Raw genomic sequence first — 22,487 nt, 5'->3', positions numbered from 1 at the left:
GGTCGCCATGCGTGAAAGAGGTGTATTAAGTTTGATGAATGGGGTGGTATAATTATTAAGGAGTTATAGAATATGGGGTACTATATGGCACGTTTATTTATTTATTCAATTATTCACTCGTTAATTCTTACGTTCATTCACTTTTTATTTCTTTATCTTGCTTTCCTCGTTTTTTCTTTCTCGCATTTTTGTTTTCCATTCTCCTTATCAATGCTTTCGTAATAGTTTTTAGCAAGACAATGGAATACATCTGACTTGAATCACACCCCAAAATGCGTGTAGGAAGGATGTCAGCTCGTTAATTTTTCCGTTCATTCACTTTTTATTTCTTTGTATCTTGCTTTCCTCGTTTTTCCTTTCTCGCATTTTTGTTTTCCATTCTCCTCATCAATGCTTTCGTAATAGTTGTTTGCAAGACAAGGGAATACATCTAACTTTAATACCCCCCAAATAAACGTGTAGGAAAGATGTCGGCAATATTAGCCTACTGTTGTGGAAAATTGGATACGGGAATTATATGGATTTAGAGAGTTTAGTGATAGAGTTATTGCGTGTCTCAATAGCTAGGCAAAGGAAGAATATACACAATCTTCGGTGTGTTTTGTATATAATTATTAGAGTTATGGAATATTGGATACGAGAATTATATGGATTTTGAGAGTTTTGTGATAGTGACTTTTTATGGCTGGGCAAGGCGTCAGTAGGCAATACAAAAATTTCGGTGTGTTTTGTGTATAATTGTTAGAGTTAAGGGATATTGTAGTGCGATTATTATATGCATTTAGAAAGTTTTGTGGAGTGATGGTGTTTTTTGAAGGTTGGGCAAGGCGTCAGTAGGCTATACAGACTTCGGCGTGTTTTGTGTATAATTGTTAGAGTTACTGAATATTGTATGCGATTATTATATGCATTTATAAAGTTTTGTGATGAAGTGATGGTGTTTTTTGAAGGCTGGGCAAGGCAATAATAAACGACCTTATGCGTGTTTTGTAGCCCAGTATAAGAGGGAAACATTCTGCCATAATTTTCAGTCAGTTAGCATTGTATACACACTTATGAGAACCAGGTTAATCTTTCTGGCCTTGGAAATTGTTGATGTGAGAGGCGGAAACGTCTGAGAATACCAACTTACATATCAGAGCAAAGGAGGATCTCGTGTAGCCTAATGTAAGAGGGAAACGTTCTGCCATCATTCTCAATCACTTTGCATCGTATAAACACTCATGAGAACCTGGTTAATCTTTCTGGCCTTGGAAATTGTTGTGAGAAGCGGAAACGTCTGAGAATACCAACTTAATATCAGGGCAAAGGAGGATCTCTTGTAGCCTATTGTAAGAGGGAAACGTTCTGCCATCATTCTCAATCACTTAGCATTATACACACTCATTATTACCCGGTAAATCTTTCTGGCTTATAAAATTGTTGATGTGAGAAGTGGAAGCGTCTGAGAATAAAGATCGCAGTAACAAGCCAGGAAGGACCTCGCGTAGCCTAATATTTTTTTCCAGCTAGCTTTTGTTTTTCAGTTTGTTATGCCCTTGTACTGTTTTTCCATTGACTTAAAAAAAAATCTTCTTTCTCTTGATTCTTATTTTCACATCTTTATTCTCCTGTTTTCCCTTTCCACATAATACTAATGTTAAGAATGAAACCCTCCTCAGTTATCCACCGTTATGTACCGACACGTATGGTTGATGCCAGAATAAGTGGGGATTGTGTTGGCGCATATACCGTGTTAAGGGTAAGGGAGGGTTCAAATTGTTTAGCGGAGCACGACCTGAGTCTAAAGGCGTCTTCTGCTGGAAACTGTCAGTGGTTCTCCCCTTTTAAGTTACTTTCAAAGGTGGTGTTTCTCTTCCTTTCATTTGTCAGGTGTCGGTTAAGTGTCAAAACCCAGTGAGCTTGTTTTATTTTTTTGTTTTTTAATACTTGCTAGTTGAGGTCGTGTTCAGAAAATAATAATCAATACTCCTGCTACTAATAATAATGCGTTCAACAAAATAATAATAATAATGATACTACTACTACTACTACTACTAATGGTTCTGTGGTGCCATGGTTAGTGTTCTCGACTACGGATCTGCGGGCCTGGGTTCGAATCCCGGTCAAGTGCCAATGGTGCGGAGATGAACACTGCGGCCAGGGGCAGCTAATAGCGTATGCTCCCAACTTTACCTTACTACTGTTAATAAGAAAAGTAATAAGAACAGCAACAACAATTACAACAGTGATAATAGTAATAACAGTTTTGCCAGCGTATGAGGCCGTATTATAAAACATTTCGGCGCACATTTGCACATTTCGGTGCACATTTCCACAAATATTCGACAAGATTTTCGTAGGAGTTTAGGGCATTTCCAGGGGCAGTTTAATGACCGTGGTGGTAGTATGACCCTTCTTATGTGCCATGAACCTACGAAAATGCCCATTAGAACCGGACTGATTTTCTTTTCGACCTTTGGAATTAGTTGATTGAGAGGCGGAAATGTCTTAGAATGCGAACCAAAGAAATAACATGAACTAAGTTAACAGATAGATAGACAGCAAGACATTAACCGCTAGACTTAGAAGAGGCAGATAGATCGACTTTTCGGATAGATAGAAAACCCACACGAACGTATAGATAAAATAAATATAAACAGGAATTTCTTAACCCCCAATCATATCATAGTAATTTAACAGTACGTGTGTGTGTGTGTGTGTGTGTGTGTGTGTGTGTGTGTGTGTGTTGGGGTCTTCACATTTAACATTCAGAAGGTTTAGTGTAGTTTATTTATTCGTGTTAATGTAAATTCAATCATGGAGCAAGAGTCACATTTCCACCGATTATAAACTTCCAAGTGCAAACAAGTAAATAGGCTATATTCTTCTTCATTTTCTTTTTCTTCGTCTTCTTCATCTTCTTCGTCTTCTTCTTTTACTTCTTCTTCCTCTTCTTTTAATTCTTGTTCTTTTTGTTTTTGTTGCTCTTCTTGTTCCTGTCGTTTTTGTTCTTTTTTCTCCTTCTTCTTCTTCTTCTTCCACATTTCAACATAAAAAACAACGACTTTGACACCACCACCACCACCAACAACAGCAAGAATAGGGACCTCAACGTATGGGCGAAGAATACTAAAAACTAAAATAAAAAATATATATATTGACTCGTAGAATAATTGCGTTTAATCGTGGCATCAGTCGGGCAAGTGGCATATTATCATTACTGTATTTACACTTCATATTTCTCATGTGGACCGGTTGCTCTTGAATAAGTTGAGTTGATCCACAGAAGTAAATTTATATAAAGAAGGAATGAAGTTAAGATCTAGAGAACAACCTACATTCATTAGTTAACAGTTTACGAGAAAAAAATTACAAGCAAGTTAAGTATTAGTTGAATTCCTGTAAGCTTAGAAAATAAATTATGTACATTGGCCAACAGATTACAGGGAGAGAGAGAGAGAGAGAGAGAGAGAGAGAGAGAGAGAGAGAGAGAGAGAGAGAGAGAGAGAGAGAGATGCCAATCTTACTAACTTACCGAACAAATATACGAAAAAGTTTGCATAATTTAAGTGCAGAAAACAAATTAAAATCGTTAGCTAAGAGAGAGAGAGAGAGAGAGAGAGAGAGAGAGAGAGAGAGAGAGAGAGAGAGAGAGAGAGAGAGAGCAACCTTACCACAGTTACAAATTTACAAGCAAGTCGGCACGCAAAACTTTAGTGAAGAAAACAAACTATATTCATCAGCTAACAGTTTACAAGAAAAAGAGAAGAAAGAAAAAGATTAACCAATACCAATTTTAACTCTGAAACAAATTTACATATAAGGCAGAAAGTGCATAAAGTATACTGCTAAACTTTTACAGACATAGAGAACCAACTATCAATTTGTTTAGGCTATACAATTTACAGGAAAAAATTAAATTCGTAGCAGATGCATCTCTTGTAGTATACCCTATTGAAAGAGCTCTACCTCAAGCTCTCTCGTAGCCAAATCGTGCTATACAGTTTACAGGAAAAATTGAATACCTAGCAGATCCAGCCTTTGTAGTGTATCCTATTGAAAGATCTGTCTCAAGCTGTCTCTCGTAGCCAAGCCGTGCTATACAGTTTACAGGAAAAAGAAAATACTTAGGAGATAAATAAATTCTTCCTTCCTCTTCATCCTCCTCTTCGTGCTATACAGTTTACAGGAAAAAAGAGAATACGTAGGAGATAAATAGATTCTTCCTTCTTCCTCCTCTTCTTTTCTCCTTGTTCTTGTTTTTTTTCTTGTCCTCTTATAGTTTACTACATTGAAAGATCTTTGCCTCTCTCTCTCTCTCTCGTAGCCAAGCCGTGCGCAGTAAGTGACATCAGCCTCCTCTTCTTTTTTCTCCTTGTTATTCTTGTTCTTTCTTACCCTCTTATAGTTTACCCCATTGAAAGATCTCCGCCTCAATCTCTCTCGTAGCCAAACCGTGCGCAGTAAAGTGACATCAGACGCGATAGCTTGGAGGCGGAACTGTTATTGATGAACTGCGTGTCCTCAATCAGGCCTCAACCACATCCTGTCTGCCGCGTCAAGCCCATCGTTTTTGTCGTCATTGTCCTTGTTTTGCTTTTGTTGTTGTTGGTGGTGGTGGTGTTGGTGATGATGGTGGTGTTATGGAATTGTGGCTTTTGTTTGCTTCATGATTTCCTTCTCTTGGGTGTCGATACGTAAGGATGCGAAGGAGGAGGAGGAAAAAAATATATACATAGGGTGCGTAAAAAGACTAGATTTTTTTTCTACAGTGAAGGAAGCAGTTCATGCCCCCCCTCCAAAAAAAAAAAAAAAAAGCAAAGAACCCCGCACAACACCGCCCCTATTAAAAGAGTGGTCAAGAGAGGTCAATTTCGGGAGGAGAGATGTCTTGATACTCTCCTCTTGAAAGATAATGTGTAGTCAAACATTTCTCTTATTTTTTTGCAAACCTGAATCACTGAGACGGAGGTAGAACTAGAAGAACAAGAAGATAGGACACGCACAAACATACGTACAAACTGAGAGGCTGAGTGAGGATTTTTCCACTGACAAAGGAGTGGTTACTGTTTCCCATGGAGCAAGAGGGATGGTGTGTGTGGTGTGTGAAGGTTCCGCCAGTAGGCTACCCAGAGATCGACGATAATGACTTTGCTCTAATGGGAGGGTTTACTTGCTGGCGATGACGAATCCACCTCATAATTAGGCCGTGGTTAATTGCACTAATACTAATGATTGTTTTGCATATTCTTACCTAACCTTAACAGTGTACAATCATGGGGGTAAGGAGCATTCGAGGAGAAGAAAGACTAATAATAGGCTACACACTACGTGGTGAATTGCACTAATACTAATGATTGTTTTGCATATTCTTACCTAACCTAAGTGTACAATCATGGTGGTAAAGAGGAGGAGGAGGAGGAGAAAGACTAATAATAGGCTAGACACTACGTGGTGAATTGCACTAATACTAATGATTGTTTTGCATATTCTTACCTAACCTTAAGTGTACAATCATGGTGGTAAAGAGGAGGAGGAGGAGGAGAGAAAGACTAATAATAGGCTACACACTACACTTAACACCCAGGATATTGTACTCGTTTTCCTTGTGCTTCCGAACCTTTGTCACTTCTCACTTCACGCAAGATTTTTTTCCTCGCTTGGATGAAGAAGTTAAGGATGAGAAGGAGTAGGAATAAGACGAGGGAGAGAATGATTTTTTTTTTTTTTTTTTTTTTACAACAAAGACAGCTCAAGGGCACAAAAAAAGGAAACAATAATAAAAAATGCCCGCTATAAAAATAAGGATACAGGAAATACAGAGGATATACAGAAGATACAGTGCATAAAGGTGAAATTAAAGGAGAAGGAGGAGGAGATTATACATAAGATACAGAGAGGAGGAAAGAAAGGAGTAAGAAAAGGGAGAGGAGGATATACAGAGGACAAAGGATATAGGAAATACAGAGGATATACAGAAGATACAGTGCATAAAGGTGAAGTTAGAGGAGAAGGAGGAGGAGATTATACATGAGATACAGAGAGGAGGAAGGGAAGGAGGAGGAGGAAGAGGAGGGGGAGATACAGGTGGTAAATTTCTTAGAAGCACGCAACACATTCTCTACCCCTCTCTCCCTTTACTGGTGACCTTGGGTGCTAGGCTAACACTTGGACGCGTTACCCATTATTTGCAAACGTAAATTATTCTACCTCTACTACAACCGCCTTTTCTTTTTCATTCTTTCCTTTCTCTTTGTTTTCTTGCCATTGCTATCTTATCATCGTCATTAGTAGTAGTAGTTTCGTTTTGAGGCCATAGTTCAATTGTTCAGCTCTCGTAGAAGTTGTAGGGATTCACATAGGTGGCTTCATATCTCTGGGGGTAGTTTTATAAGCTACGAGAACCCGACGGACCTTTTTGCAAACGCCTCCGTATACATTTATTTCATTTAGCTCTCGTAGAAGTTGTAGAGATTCACATAGGTGGCTTCATATCTCTGGGGGTAGTTTTACAAGATTACTATACGCCGTGAACTGGAAAAAAACACTCATGGAACCCGATTGACCTTATATGTGGCCTTCAAACATGATAGTAACGAGATCCCGAAGCATTTGAGTAGAAGTAGTAGTAGTAGTAGTAGTAGTAGATGATGATGATGGGATGATTTTGACAGTTACAAGAGGTTTGGTAGGGGTTTAGTAGGTGTAAGAGTTCCCGAAGTGTTGGTTGGTTATGTTGGTGAATTCGGTGACCTTGGAGCTAACCGAAGGATCAGACTTATTAAAAATGCACAAACTGGTATCAGGGAAAGGTAGACATGCAAATGATTCTACCAACACGACAACCTTTCTTTTTTTCTTTTCCATTCTTTTCCTTCTTTTCTTTTTATTCTTTTTCTTACTATCATTTTATCATCATCATTGGTAGTAGTAGTTTTGTTATTGTTACTACTACTACTACTACTACTACTACTTATACTTCTGCTACTACTACTACTACTACTACTACTACTACTACTACTACTACTACTACTACCAAGAATATAATAGTAGACTTCTTCCCAACAAGACATATGCATTTATAGAACAATACGTCACCTAATTATTATCCAAAGCGTTGAAATGCGTCATAGTTTTTATTAGTAGGCCACACATCTTAATACCAGTAACCAGTGCCATCTTACCACTAATATATATTTACAAAGAAGTTGACAAAATTATACTGCTTAACTTATATAGGCTTAGAACACACACACACACACACACACACACACAGAGAGAGAGAGAGAGAGAGAGAGAGAGAGAGAGAGAGAGAGGGGTGAGGGGGTGGGGGGGGGGGAAGAAAAGCAATGAGTTGAGGAGGCTGTGTGTGTGTGTGGCGGAAATGTCTCGTGGATTTCAGGTGGTAGTTTTTAGTGATGCGTGTTGTTATTATTATTATTATCATTATTACTGTTATTATTATTATTATTTATTGTTATTGTTATTTTCCTCCTCCTTCTCTTACTACTACTACCACTACTATTACTACTACTACTACTACTACTCCTACTACTACAACTGCCATTCATTTATTCACGTTACTAAAATCACAAATACATACTTCCCCTCACGACTTTCTTGCAAGTGGAAATATGGATGAGAACTGAGGAAGAGGGGGAAAAGGAGTGAATGGGAGATACCGAGGAGGAGGAGGAGGAAGAGGTGAATGAGGAGAGAGAAGGGAACACCAAATGAAGAGGGATGGGGAGGTTAATATTATAGTAGTAGTTGTAGTAGTAGTAGTAGTTGGAGGAGGAGGAGGACGATGAGAAACGTTATCAGTGCAAGGGACGTATTTTCATGACCTAGAACTTCTGAGTGTCCAAGTTGCGTTTTACCAGCAAGCACTTCAACCGTGATTCCCAAGGCTGACTGAGCTTGATTGTGACGAGGAGGATGATAAAGAGGACACACACACACACACACACACACACACACACACACGGGGGCGACGGGCTATGGAATGTGCACTTCTTTCTTACTTGAACAGGATCATGAGAGAGAGAGAGAGAGAGAGAGAGAGAGAGAGAGAGAGAGAGAGAGAGAGAGAGAGAGAGAGAGAGAGAGAGAAGAGAACATAAGAAAATAATGATAATAATAATAATAAGCTATACGTGTATCTTCCTCAATCCTTCCTTAGGCAAAATAATCCTTGGTATGATGATTACGAGGAGGAGGAGGAAGGAGAAGAAGAAGGAGAAGGAAAAGAAGAAGAAGAAGAGGAGGAGGAGAAGAAAAAGAAGAAGAAGAAGAAGGAGTAAGAGGAAAAGGAGGAGCAGGAAAAATGAGACAAAGGAGCATGAGAGAGAGAAAAAAAGAATTAGCAACAGGAGAAGAAGAAGGAGAAGGAGAAGGAAGAGGGAGGAGGAGGAGAGGAAGAGGGAGGAGGAGGAGAGGAGGAGGAGAGTAGAGCAAGTTTCCCCTAAAAAAAAAAAAAATATGACCAGTTTCACCACTTCTTCTGACACTAGGCATATTAACTTTTTTTTCAGGGGGGAGGAGGAGAAGAAGGGGGAGCATCCTGCCTAGCTAAATATAACCAAACCGGACCAAAGACGAAAAATCATGATAGTAAATACACACCAACCATTAACAGTAGCAAACATAGATAACCTTTTCACTAATAGTATTGATTGAGGAATGGGTGAAGGAAGGGATGGAGGGGTAGGCGAAGGAAGGGATGGGAGGGTCTGAGGAAGAGGAGGAGGGATGCAAAAGGAGGGACTGATATGATTATGATTTTTTCCTCGCCTCATACACACAGATGCACTTACGGAATATGTGTGTTTTTGGGGAATATTGTCAGATTACATACACACACCAACGCTTATCAGTAGCAAACATAGATAACCTTTTCACTAATGATAATGATAGTAAGTGGTCTATGGATATGGAGTTACAGTTTTATTAGGCTTTTTTATCGTTCATTATTGTTTATTTTTTCTTAGTTTCTTTTTATGATTCGATTTTTAAGTTGGTAATACACTTCCGTTCATGATAGAGATTAGTTTTTTTTGTGTTTTTTTTTGTCAAGTTTTAAGTTCGTAATTTCTGGCCATCATATTCTCTTTATTTTTCTCATTAGTTTTTTTTTCTGAAGTAATTTTATAAGTTGGTAATATTCCGTTCATCTCATAATTTAGTGTTTTTTCCTTAATATTTTTTTTCCAGAAGTCAAGTTCATATTATTTCGTAGACTTAGTCAACGTACAGCACATTTTAGCATCCTTTTTTTTCCTATTAGTGTTTTTCTAGAAGTCAAGCTCGTAATATCCCGGCTTTTAACACTATCTTTGTAACTCCTAAAATTCTGCGTCCTGTTTACTTATGCACTTTCATTTGTTAAAGCATTTCCTTTGTGTGCGTGTGTTTGGGGTGGGGTGGGGTGAGAGAGAGAGAGAGAGAGAGAGAGAGAGAGAGTGAGTTGTCATCCTCTTGTTCATGCTATCCATTACTCAGAAGTGAATCATACTAGTACATGCAAGCTGAGAAGGGCAAACTTTGTGTGTGTGTGTGTGTTCTTTTTGTTCTTGGTTTTGTGTTCTTCTTCTTCTTATCGTGTTGTTATTATTGTTAACATTTATTGCTGTTACTACTTCTGCTGCTGCTTTTATCCCTTGTTTATTAATACTAACTTATTTTTCTTATTCTTATTCTTATTATTTGCTTACGTTATCTTCTATACCTCCTTCTCTCTTCCTCCATCATGATCCATAGTTCCCTGTGTGTGTGTGTGTGTGTGTGTGTGTGTGTGTGTCATCCTTATCATCATCCTCGTCATCGCCCAGCATAGTTAGCCTTGGGAATCATGGATGCGTTGCAGAGAAAAAAAAACGCAACTTGCCCGCATCAAGAAGACTGAAGACTTGAGATATTATTGACTATTATAGGAGGAGAATTGGGGAGGGACGGAGGAGGAGAGGCAAAGGGGGTGGGGGAAGGTGTTGAAGGGTTGGGAGAATGAGGAGGAGGACTACATAGGAATACATAGGAAGAACAGACACCATATTACAAATGCTGAATATAATCTCTTCATAAGTTCGGGTGATTTACAGGGCCTAATCAAAGTTTCTTGAGATTAATCCTAACATCATATTGGCTTTTTTACTCGCCGCTGTACATTCATTGATTGCTCATTTTAAGAGGTTGAAGGAGTGGAGTGAGGGGATGGAGGGGAGGCAGAGGGGTTGAAGGGATGGGGGAAAGGAGGAGAGGGAGGGGAGGCAGAGGGGTTGAAGGGTTGGGGGTAAGGAGGAAGGGGAGGGGAGGCAGAGGGGTTGAAGGGGTGGGGGTAAGGAGAGTTTGGAGAGTGGGAGGGACTGAGAAAGAGAGGCTAGGAGGGGAAGGAGGATGAGGATGGGGGGTGGGGATCGAGTGAGGGGGGGGAAAGAAGGGGTTGGGGAAGGAAGAAGCTAGGAGAAGAAAGAGGGGAAGGAAGTATGGGTAGGGGATGGGCGGGACTGAGGAGAAAGAGGAGGAGGTGAGGCTGCAGAGAGGCTGGAAGGGTGGGGGAAGGAGGGATGGGAGGGGCTGAGGAAGAGGGGAAGAGGAGGAGGAGGATGTGAGGTTGCAGAGAGGCTGGAAGGGTGGGGGAAGGAGGGGTGGGGGGGGGCTGAGGAAGAGGGGAAAAGGAGGAGGAGGAGGAAGAGGAGGAGGAGGATGTGAGGTTGCAGAAAGGCTGGAAGGGTGGGGGAAGGAGGGGTGGGAGGGGCTGAGGAAGAGAGGAAGAGGAGGAGGAGGATGGGAGGTTGTAGAGAGGCTGGAAAGGTGGGGGAAGGAGAGAGTGGAGGAGTGGGGGGGCCTGAGGAATAGGAGGAGGAGGAGAAGGACTCAAACCAGGGCTGGAGGAGGACGATAAGAAACACATTACAAGGGACTGATTTTGATTTCCTTCTCCACTGACACACACATTTCATGGCTTCCTTTTTGTGTCATGAATGAGGAAGAGGAGGAGGAGGTGGAGGAGGACATACACTTACATATAGTTAACCTAGTACCAAAATATATCTTCTGTCTCTCTCCGGCACATGTCCACAGATGTTGCGCCAACTAAACGAAACTTTCCAACTTTCCAACCAAAATATATCGGTACTAATACTAATAAACAATGAACAACAACAACCACAACCAACCAACCAACCAACCAAACAAGCAATAGATAATTTAACTAGAACCAAATGGATTAATAGGTGAATGAAATACTTAACCAAATGAAACCATGTCAAAATTATACTCAAATCTAAAGGAAATTAAATAAGAGTGTGAGAATATGTGACAAAGGACCGTGACTTAATTATGTATATACGAATAGGTTAGAACATTAAGTCGTTTTTTTAGCCATGCCGGGGGCTAAAATGAGTATTGTCAAAATTACACACGAATTTAAAGAACTGTAATGAGTAAATGTGATAAAATATAGGAAAAAGGACACTTACTTAATCATGTTTATACCAATATGCAAGAACAGTATTATTGTGTCTTTCTCAGTCAAGTGAAAGGGTAAAAGGACAGTACTGTTAACTCTTCTTATCATTCTTATTTTCCATCCTTATTTAGCTTATTGGGTTAGATGACAGCATTATTAGTCATGTCAGTGGTATGTGTGTATATATGATAAGAATGAGTAACCTAACCACACAATCATGCATAGTTCATCTGTTATCTTGCTGGCAAATGATGTATTTTTTCATTGTTTTATGCAGAAAGAATAGAACAGTACTGGGGGTTATTTTAAAGAGAATGTGGATGTATATATTATAAAAATGAATAACCTAACCACCCAGTCATGCATTCTGTGACTTTGTTATCTTGCAGGAAAAAAATTGTAATGTTTTTCACTATGTCATGTTGTAGAAAGAATAGAACAGTACTGGGGGTTATGTTACGAGTACGTGTATGTATTAGAATGAATAACCTAACCACCCAGTCATGCATTCTGTGACTTTGTTATCTTGCAGGAAAAAAAATTATAATGTTTTTCACTGTCATGTTGTAGAAAGAATAGAACAGTACTGGGGGTTATGTTACGAGTATGTGTGTATATTAGAATGAATAACCTAACCACCCAGTCATGCGTTCTGTCACTTTGTTATCTTGCAGGAAAAAAATTTGTAATGTTTTTCACTATGTCATGTTGTAGAAAGAATAGAACAGTACTGGGGGTTATGTTACGAGTATGTGTATGTATTAGAATGAATAACCTAACCACCCAGTCATGCGTTCTGTCACTTTGTTATCTTGCAGGAAAAAATTGTAATGTTTTTCACTATGTCACATTGCAGAAAGAATAGAACAGCACTGGGGGTTATGTTATGAGTATGTGTATGTATAAGAATGAATAACCTAACCACACACTCAGGCATAGTTCATTCTGTTATGTTGTTTTGGAAGGTTATCATGCTTTTTTACTAAGGCAGAAAAACAGGCAGGAGCACAACAGAAAAAGGTTGAGAGCTAAAAAAAGAGTAAAAGAGCATGAGAGGAAAATATTAGAGGTAAAAAAAACTTAGCATCGCCTCTTGAACGCTTATTAACCTGGTCGCAGCGGGGATCATGTTTCTTAATGGTCCCTCCAAGCTAGAAAAATGAGAAAAAATCACCCCTCGTACAAACCTTTTCATAATATGTATCAAAGCATTTGTGATCAGATTATGTATCATCTATTTTTTGGGGTTTATATATATCATGGCACAAATTTGGCCCATTGCCGCTACACGGTAAAGCCACAAATTTGGCCCGTTGCTGCTACCGGGTTAATAGGAGAGAGATAAAAAACAGGCAAAACCCACATAACGGAAAAGATGAGAAGCTAAAAAAAATACACTAAGAAAGAAGTATAAAAGGAATGGAGATGGAATAGAATGATAGAGATGGTGGGTGTGCCAATAGTGTGTGGGTATATAATTATGACCTAAACTGACCTTTGTAGGGACCTAAAACTTCTCGGATTGGACTTGTAATACTGTAATGCCAGTATTTAAATAAGGACAGAAAATAGAAATGTAGGGAGGAAAAGTAGGTTAAGTATTGTAAGTAATTATAAGTACCGCTGGAAAAAATTACTGCATGAGACGACAGGACATTCCATGCAGTAACGGTTTCCGGCGGTACTTATAATTACTTACAATAGGAAAATGGGTGGGGAATGCAAATAATTGGTTGAAGAACACTCTTGGATGACTGTGTGTGGTTAGGTCTTTCATTGGTGGGCCGTATTGTAATGCCAGTACTTAAATAAGGACGGAAAATAGAGATGTAGGGAGGAAAAAGTAGGTTAAGTATTGTAAGTAATTATAAGTACCGCCGGAAACCGTTACTGCGTGAGACGACGGGACATTCCACGCAGTAACGGTTTCCAGCGGTACTTATAATTACTTGCCATTTTTTCCCTTACATCTCTTTTTCTCCTATTTAGATACGCATGCATTACAATACGGCCCACAAATGAAAGACCTAACCACACACAGTCATCTAAGAGTGTTCAACCAATTATTTGCATACCCAACCAATTTTTCTATTCATTTATCCCCCAATATAAATTAAATGTCAACTCTACTTCCAGATAAGATTGTTTCTGTTGCTGATATTGTTAAGTTTAAAGCAAAAATCAACGCCCACTCGGTAACTTATTAGGCATTGGTTTCATCCTCCCTATTTTATTTTATTTGTTTAGTCTTTATTTTTCTCTTTACTGTCATTGTCTTTTATTCTTTATTTATTCCTATGTCTGCTCTTCAAGGGGACTCACTGGGTCTGTATGATTGATTTTATTTTCCCTTGGTACCCTTTCATGGATCAGTAATAATGATGATAATGATAATGATAAAAATAATAATGCATCTATACACTTTTTTATAGGGGCATCAATTAGTGGGATTTTTATTCTCACTAATTTTTTTACCCTTAGCTTCTTCCTGTACTGTAAAAAAATAACAGTAAATAATAATAATATCGTACTCTCTTATCTTGCAGGAAAAGGCTCCACTACTGTCCCAAAGGAAGCTGTTTCGAAGCCTGAGTGGCCGCGACATTTCCAGCAATGGCTCGGAGGGCTCCAACACCAACCGCACTCTCGGCCTCTTCGGGGGAGTGTTCGCCCCCGTCTGCCTCTCACAGTTCAGCTCTCTCCTCTTCCTGCGAGTTGGTAAGCTATTTATTTATTTATTTTTGTATATATGTATGTTTATTTTTGTATTTCTTATTTTTTTACACCAGAGGAAACAGTCAAGGGCAAAAGAAGAAAAGGAAAAAAAAGATGTATGACTGTCTCACATATCCTCTTGAATAACTTACATACGTACACACAAAACATACACATACATACAGCTTATCTCTCACTTTTCCTCTAAAACAACTTACACAGAACACATTGACAAGTTTTCCTTTCACTTCATCTCTAGAACACCTTAAACAAAACATTCATACAAGTTTATCTCTCTCATTTTCTCTAAAACAACTCACACACACACAAAGCAAATCCATATAGTACATTTTTCTAGCACATTTCCTCAAAAACAACTTCAACACAAAACACACACATATACGTTTATCCCTCTCATCTCCTCTTAAGTAACCTACACACACACAACTCACATATATACAAAGCTTATCTCTCACATTTCTATGGTAACTCACACACGAATCACATACGTATAAATTTTTCTCCCACGATGGGCCATATTTTTAAACATTTCGTCACCCAAGTTCACCTATTTGACAAGGCTTTCCAAGGAGCTTAGGGCATTTCCAGGAGTAGTTTTATGACCCTGGTGGTAGTATGATCCTTCGTCTGTACTGTGAACCTAAAGGAACACTCGTGAGAACCCGATTGACCCTCTCTTTGACCTTTAGAAATTGTTGTTGTGAGAAGTGAAAATGTCTTATAATACAGACCATTACCTCTACAACAACTAACATGCAGAACACATACGCATAAGTCTTTCCCTCTCTTACAGGCTTCATCGTGGGTAACCTGGGTCTCCTGGTGGCGTGTGGCTCCCTCACTCTCGCCTACGCTATCCTGCTCTTCACCATCCTCTCCATCTGTGCCATCTCCACCAACGGGGCAGTGGAGGGAGGAGGAGCGTACTGTATCCTTTTATATTATGCATGCAAAATTTATGATGTATCTGTAATGTCCTGGTCATGGTATTGTTCTGTAGGTGGCTAGTAATGAGTTTTAGTGCTGAGATTGAGGATGGAATTAACCTGGTAGCAGTGAGGATCATGTTTCTTAATGGTCCCTCTAAGTGAGAAAAATGAGAAAAAAATCATCACTCACACAAACCATTTAATAATATATATCAAAGCATTTGTGATCAGTTTATGCATCATCTATTTTGGGGGGCTTATATCATGGCACAAATTTGGCCCGTCGCTGCTACACGGTAAAGCCACAAATTTGGCCCGTCGCTGCTACACAGTAAAGCCACAAATTTGGCCCGTCGCTGCTACACAGTAAAGCCACAAATTTGGCCCGTCGCTGCTACCGGGTTAAAAAAGGAATGTTTGGGTTAATTGGTAGAGGGAAGGTAGTGAGGCAGTGCTCTGAGGGGCATTAGAGTCCTATGTGAGATTAAATTAGAGTCTTGTGCAGATTTACACATTTTATTTATGTTCGTAGAGAGGAAACTTTAAATATTTGACAACTCTACAACCTCGTCATGAAAAGACATGTTCCTTAACGAGTCACAGACATGATCAGCCGAACGCTTGGCCCGGAATTCGGAGGAGCCATCGGGATCTTGTTCTTCTTCGCCAACGTGTTCAGCAGCGCGCTCTACACCACGGGCTGTGTGGAGGGGCTGGTGGATAATTTTGGAGAAAGTGGTAAGTTGTATCAGTGTGTGACCAAGCTTTTAGATTTGAATTATTACATTGCTGAGTGTAGTGGGTGTGTTGAGAAAGAAAGTTTGATGATACTGAAGATAATAAGAATTGTAGTTTAAACATATAATTTTTCAGTATCTTTTTATTATTATTATTATTATTATTATTATTACTTTTGTTTAATGTCCTTATTTTCCCTTATGGGGCTGTACGGGCTATGAGTCTCTCCCACTCTTGACGATTGTATACGCTATCCTTCTCATATCTTCCTCCATACACCATCTAGGTATTCTTCAGTCTTCCAGCTGGTCTCCTCCCTTCTACCTCCTCCTCTGCAGCATTCCTCCCTCCTCCTGACATGCCCATACCACCTCAACCTTTGCCTCCTCAGTACACTCACTTTGTAATCTCCTCCCACTTCTTCCAGGCAGTATAGCTCACTTCTTGCTGGATGGAAAGTGGTACCAGTTCGGCTATGGCTCGGCAGTCAACGTCTTCAACATGTTGGTGTGCCTCATTGGGGCCGCCATGTTTGCGAGGTTCACCGTCATCATCTACGCAGTCGTCCTCATCTGCACCGGGTCTGTCATCCTCACCTACTTCGTCGAGAACCATGTGATCGAAGTAAGTTCACGGCATCATTGTGTAGCCATCTGATTAAGCAATATTTCAACTTGTAAATAATATACAGGAAAGCCTGGATTGAGACCTATTGAGAGGTATTAAGGAAAGTTCATTGCAGCATTTGTATAGATGTCTGTTTAAGCATTACTTCTACTTTTAAAAATGAAATGCGTAAGCTTGGGATGAGGTTCTTTTCCTATATTGTTTTTACAGTGTGTCTGCATATTGACAAAGTGACCAATTGCATCTTCAAGTGTAGTGTGAAAACATGGAAATTCTGCATATAAAAAAGTAATACAGTAGATCAGTAGGGTGAGAGAGTATTGGAGTGAGAGGGTTGGAAGTAGCAGGATTGAGTGTTCTGAGAGGGAGTGCCTGAACTGGGACAGATGGAGACACTTTTGCTGCGGCCACCCTCTGTAAGGAAGTTCTCGCAGGGGAACAGGGCATCAGAGATATAGATTGATAGATAGATGCAGTTGACCCTCTAGTTAATTATTACATTAAGGGGAGTTTATATAGCATCATGTACTTTGAACTCTTACAAATATCTTTTTTTAACCAACAAAATGAATGAAACTCACATGAGAGGATGGAAGAATTCAGTTTTTTTTTTTCAGTTTAGCTTTACACATACAGGAAAATAAGGATGTTACAAAAAAAAAAAAAAGGAAAGTGAGAGGAGCACTGATGAAATTTGCATATAATAAAATTCACGCTAAGTAGAGAGTCAATTGTATTCTGTATTATCTGTATTTTTTCTATATTTTCCTAGTGTTCCTTTTCTTGCAGCGCTCCTATGTTATTCTTCTTAGCTCTTCAGATCTCCAATGTTCTTATTCTTTCAAGCTCCAATGTTCTTATTCTTTCAAGCTCCAATGTTCTTATTCTTTCAAGCTCCAATGTTCTTATTCTTTCAAGCTCCAATGTTCTTATTCTTTCAGGCTCCAATGTTCTTATTCTTTCAAGCTCCTATGTTCTTATTCTTTCAGGCTCCAATGTTCTTATTCTTTCAGGCTCCAATGTTCTTATTCTTTCAGGCTCCAATGTTCTTATTCTTTCAAGCTCCAATGTTCTTATTCTTTCAAGCTCCAATGTTCTTATTCTTTCAGGCTCCAATGTTCTTATTCTTTCAAGCTCCTATGTTCTTATTCTTTCAAGCTCCAATGTTCTTATTCTTTCAAGCTCCAATGTTCTTATTCTTTCAAGCTCCAATGTTGTTATTCTTTCAAGCTCCAATGTTGTTATTCTTTCAAGCTCCAATGTTCTTATTCTTTCAAGCTCCAATGTTCTTATTCTTTCAAGCTCCAATGTTCTTATTCTTTCAGGCTCCAATGTTCTTATTCTTTCAGGCTCCAATGTTCTTATTCTTTCAAGCTCCAATGTTCTTATTCTTTCAGGCTCCAATGTTCTTATTCTTTCAGGCTCCAATGTTCTTATTCTTTCAGGCTCCAATGTTCTTATTCTTTCAAGCTCCAATGTTCTTATTCTTTCAGGCTCCAATGTTCTTATTCTTTCAAGCTCCAATGTTCTTATTCTTTCAGGCTCCAATGTTCTTATTCTTTCAGGCTCCAATGTTCTTATTCTTTCAGGCTCCAATGTTCTATTTCTTTCATGATCCTATGTTCTTATTCTTTCAGGCTCCAATGTTCTTATTCTTTCAAGCTCCAATGTTCTTATTCTTTCAGGCTCCAATGTTCTTATTCTTTCAAGCTCCAATGTTCTTATTCTTTCAAGCTCCAATGTTGTTATTCTTTCAAGCTCCAATGTTCTTATTCTTTCAAGCTCCAATGTTCTTATTCTTTCAAGCTCCAATGTTGTTATTCTTTCAAGCTCCAATGTTCTTATTCTTTCAAGCTCCAATGTTCTTATTCTTTCAGGCTCCAATGTTCTTATTCTTTCAGGCTCCAATGTTCTTATTCTTTCAAGCTCCAATGTTCTTATTCTTTCAAGCTCCAATGTTCTTATTCTTTCAGGCTCCAATGTTCTTATTCTTTCAAGCTCCAATGTTCTTATTCTTTCAGGCTCCAATGTTCTTATTCTTTCAAGCTCCAATGTTCTTATTCTTTCAGGCTCCAATGTTCTTATTCTTTCAAGCTCCAATGTTCTTATTCTTTCAAGCTCCAATGTTGTTATTCTTTCAAGCTCCAATGTTCTTATTCTTTCAAGCTCCAATGTTCTTATTCTTTCAGGCTCCAATGTTCTTATTCTTTCAGGCTCCAATGTTCTTATTCTTTCAAGCTCCAATGTTCTTATTCTTTCAGGCTCCAATGTTCTTATTCTTTCAGGCTCCAATGTTCTTATTCTTTCAAGCTCCAATGTTCTTATTCTTTCAGGCTCCAATGTTCTTATTCTTTCAAGCTCCAATGTTCTTATTCTTTCAGGCTCCAATGTTCTTATTCTTTCAAGCTCCAATGTTCTTATTCTTTCAAGCTCCAATGTTGTTATTCTTTCAAGCTCCAATGTTCTTATTCTTTCAAGCTCCAATGTTCTTATTCTTTCAAGCTCCAATGTTGTTATTCTTTCAAGCTCCAATGTTCTTATTCTTTCAGGCTCCAATGTTCTTATTCTTTCAGGCTCCAATGTTCTTATTCTTTCAAGCTCCAATGTTCTTATTCTTTCAGGCTCAAATGTTCTTATTCTTTCAAGCTCCAATGTTCTTATTCTTTCAAGCTCCAATGTTCTTATTCTTTCAAGCTCCAATGTTCTTATTCTTTCAAGCTCCAATGTTCTTATTCTTTCAGGCTCCTATGTTCTTATTCTTTCAAGCTCCAATGTTCTTATTCTTTCAAGCTCCAATGTTCTTATTCTTTCAAGCTCCAATGTTCTTATTCTTTCAAGCTCCAATGTTCTTATTCTTTCAAGCTCCAATGTTCTTATTCTTTCAGGCTCCTATGTTCTTATTCTTTCAAGCTCCAATGTTCTTATTCTTTCAAGCTCCAATGTTCTTATTCTTTCAAGCTCCAATGTTCTTATTCTTTCAAGCTCCAATGTTGTTATTCTTTCAAGCTCCAATGTTCTTATTCTTTCAAGCTCCAATGTTCTTATTCTTTCAAGCTCCAATGTTCTTATTCTTTCAAGCTCCAATGTTCTTATTCTTTCAAGCTCCAATGTTCTTATTCTTTCAAGCTCCAATGTTCTTAATCTTTCAGGCTCCAATGTTCTTATTCTTTCAAGCTCCAATGTTCTTATTCTTTCAAGCTCCAATGTTTTTATTCTTTCAAGCTCCAATGTTCTTATTCTTTCAAGCTCCAATGTTCTTATTCTTTCAAGCTCCAATGTTCTTATTCTTTCAAGCTCCAATGTTCTTATTCTTTCAAGCTCCAATGTTCTTATTCTTTCAAGCTCCAATGTTCTTATTCTTTCAAGCTCCAATGTTCTTATTCTTTCAGGCTCCTATGTTCTTATTCTTTCAAGCTCCAATGTTGTTATTCTTTCAAGCTCCAATGTTCTTATTCTTTCAAGCTCCAATGTTCTTATTCTTTCAAGCTCCAATGTTCTTATTCTTTCAAGCTCCAATGTTGTTATTCTTTCAAGCTCCAATGTTCTTATTCTTTCAAGCTCCTATGTTCTTATTCTTTCAAGCTCCAATGTTCTTATTCTTTCAGGCTCCAATGTTCTTATTCTTTCAAGCTCCAATGTTCTTATTCTTTCAAGCTCCAATGTTCTTATTCTTTCAGGCTCCAATGTTCTTATTCTTTCAAGCTCCAATGTTCTTATTCTTTCAGGCTCCAATGTTCTTATTCTTTCAGGCTCCAATGTTCTTATTCTTTCAAGCTCCAATGTTCTTATTCTTTCAGGCTCCAATGTTCTTATTCTTTCAGGCTCCAATGTTCTTAATCTTTCAGGCTCCAATGTTCTTAATCTTTCAGGCTCCAATGTTCTTAATCTTTCAGGCTCCAATGTTCTTAATCTTTCAGGCTCCAATGTTCTTATTCTTTCAGGCTCCAATGTTCTTAATCTTTCAGGCTCCAATGTTCTTATTCTTTCAGGCTCCAATGTTCTTAATCTTTCAGGCTCCAATGTTCTTATTCTTTGAGGCTCCAATGTTCTTACTCTTTCAAGCTCCTATGTTCTTAATCTTTCAGGCTCCAATGTTCTTAATCTTTCAGGCTCCAATGTTCTTATTCTTTCAAGCTCCAATGTTCTTATTCTTTCAAGCTCCAATGTTCTTATTCTTTCAAGCTCCAATGTTCTTATTCTTTCAAGCTCCAATGTTCTTATTCTTTCAAGCTCCAATGTTCTTATTCTTTCAAGCTCCAATGTTCTTATTCTTTCAAGCTCCAATGTTCTTATTCTTTCAAGCTCCAATGTTCTTATTCTTTCAAGCTCCAATGTTCTTATTCTTTCAGGCTCCAATGTTCTTATTCTTTCAGGCTCCAATGTTCTTATTCTTTCAAGCTCCTATGTTCTTATTCTTTCAGGCTCCAATGTTCTTATTCTTTCAAGCTCCAATGTTCTTATTCTTTCAGAGGTGGTATGTTGTTATTCTTTCAGAGCTCCTATTTTCAAGTGCCTGTTCCATATTTATAATTGACTTTTTATTGACATCTTTTCAGGTTCCCATCCCATCGTCAAACCCAATAGTGAATGAGACGCACCCCATGAACGGCACCTACACCGGGTTCTCTGGCAGGACTCTGGAGGACAACTTGTACATCAGTTACTCCCGTGATTACACCAACTGTGATGACAGCGAGGATTACATGTCCTGCATCACCGTGACCTACGCCATGACCTTCGGGGTCCTGTTCAGTGGCGTCACGGGAATCATGGCGGGGGCGAACATGTCAGGTGAGATGAGAAATGTTATATATACAGTCATCCCTCAAATAGTACGGAGGTTAGGGACCCAGGACCCCTGTACTATTCGAAAATCCGTATAAAATATAGTGCTCCCCTTAGAAACACTCCCTGGGCTGCGTTTGAGAGAGGGAATTGGGACTCTCGGAATGTCCCGAGTGCTATCAAATGCGTGATGCAGCAGCACGAGTTGCCAACTCGACACATCCGCTGGCTCCCGGCTTTGAGAGGTGGAGCGCCTTCGTGCTGTGATGATGTCATCAGCAAACATGGCAGCCCAAATAAACACAAAGTGTTTCCATTGCATTTCACCTCTCTGTACCACCATAACCACTGGAGCTTCCTTTTCATCTTCTGTTGTAAGGAGTTTGTCAGCCAGGACAGCTAGTAATGCATCTTATACATCGCCAGGGTTGGTCTTGGCGCCCGAGACGTCCCGACTCGCTCTCTCAAACGCACTGGCAGGAAGATCAGTGTACGCCATTTTGCTGTGAGTGAGACGCTGTTACCATAGCAACGATGAGGCTTAGTAAAAGGACGGCCTTTATCTCCACTCTTGCAGCACTCTTGGAGCACTGGCAGCTACTGCGGCAAGAATTTCCTTTACACTATGATAGATACAGCAAACACTGCTCTGATTCACGTGGTATGCTCTCCCTACCGCAACGTAACTCATCCCAAAACGTAACTTCTCCGAAATCTGAATTCTTCTGCAAGGTGAACACCTTTCTCGAATGCTTTGAGGTGCTTTCAGCAGGTGTTTTGATAGAACAGTGTTGCCACTCACGCCATGGCTACTTGGTGCAACGAGCGGGAAATTTAAAAATCCTAAAAAGATTATTCCACGACAATCCGTATAAAACCGAAACCGTGTTATTTGAGGGACGACTGTACTGTTTCTTAATGGTCCCCCTAAGCGAGAAAAATGAGAAAAAATCACCCCTCACACAAACCATTTCATAATATATATCAAAGCATTTGTGATCAGATTATGTATTATGTATCATCTATTTTGGGGGGTTTATATCATGGCACAAATTTGGCCCGTCGCTGCAACACGATAATGCCACAGATTTGGCCCATCGCTGCTACCGGGTTAAGAACTTAGGTTTTCCTAGTCTGAATGAAGAGGTAACAAAAAAATTAAACACTACACAACTAAGCTAGGTATTGAACGTATGGAATCCACAACAAGGCATTAACCTGTC

The 22,487-nt window shown here is 39.1% G+C and overlaps 1 protein-coding gene across 3 annotated transcripts in view; it reads left to right on the top strand.

Annotated features, from left to right (window-relative positions):
* LOC127002784 (solute carrier family 12 member 9-like) overlaps positions 1-22,487 on the top strand; it is a 54,598-nt gene that overhangs the window by 19,887 nt on the left and 12,224 nt on the right. For all 3 annotated transcript variants that reach the window (XM_050868981.1, XM_050868979.1, XM_050868980.1), the window contains exons 2-6: positions 13,996-14,167; positions 14,979-15,113; positions 15,718-15,852; positions 16,280-16,476; positions 21,036-21,270. In XM_050868981.1, coding sequence (XP_050724938.1) covers positions 13,996-14,167; positions 14,979-15,113; positions 15,718-15,852; positions 16,280-16,476; positions 21,036-21,270 — 874 coding nt within the window. The remainder of the gene's footprint in view (positions 1-13,995; positions 14,168-14,978; positions 15,114-15,717; positions 15,853-16,279; positions 16,477-21,035; positions 21,271-22,487) is intronic.

The sequence above is a fragment of the Eriocheir sinensis genome, chromosome 24 (genome assembly GCF_024679095.1).
Source record: "Eriocheir sinensis breed Jianghai 21 chromosome 24, ASM2467909v1, whole genome shotgun sequence".
NCBI lineage: Eukaryota > Metazoa > Arthropoda > Malacostraca > Decapoda > Varunidae > Eriocheir > Eriocheir sinensis.
This window is presented reverse-complemented; position numbering and strand designations above follow the sequence as displayed.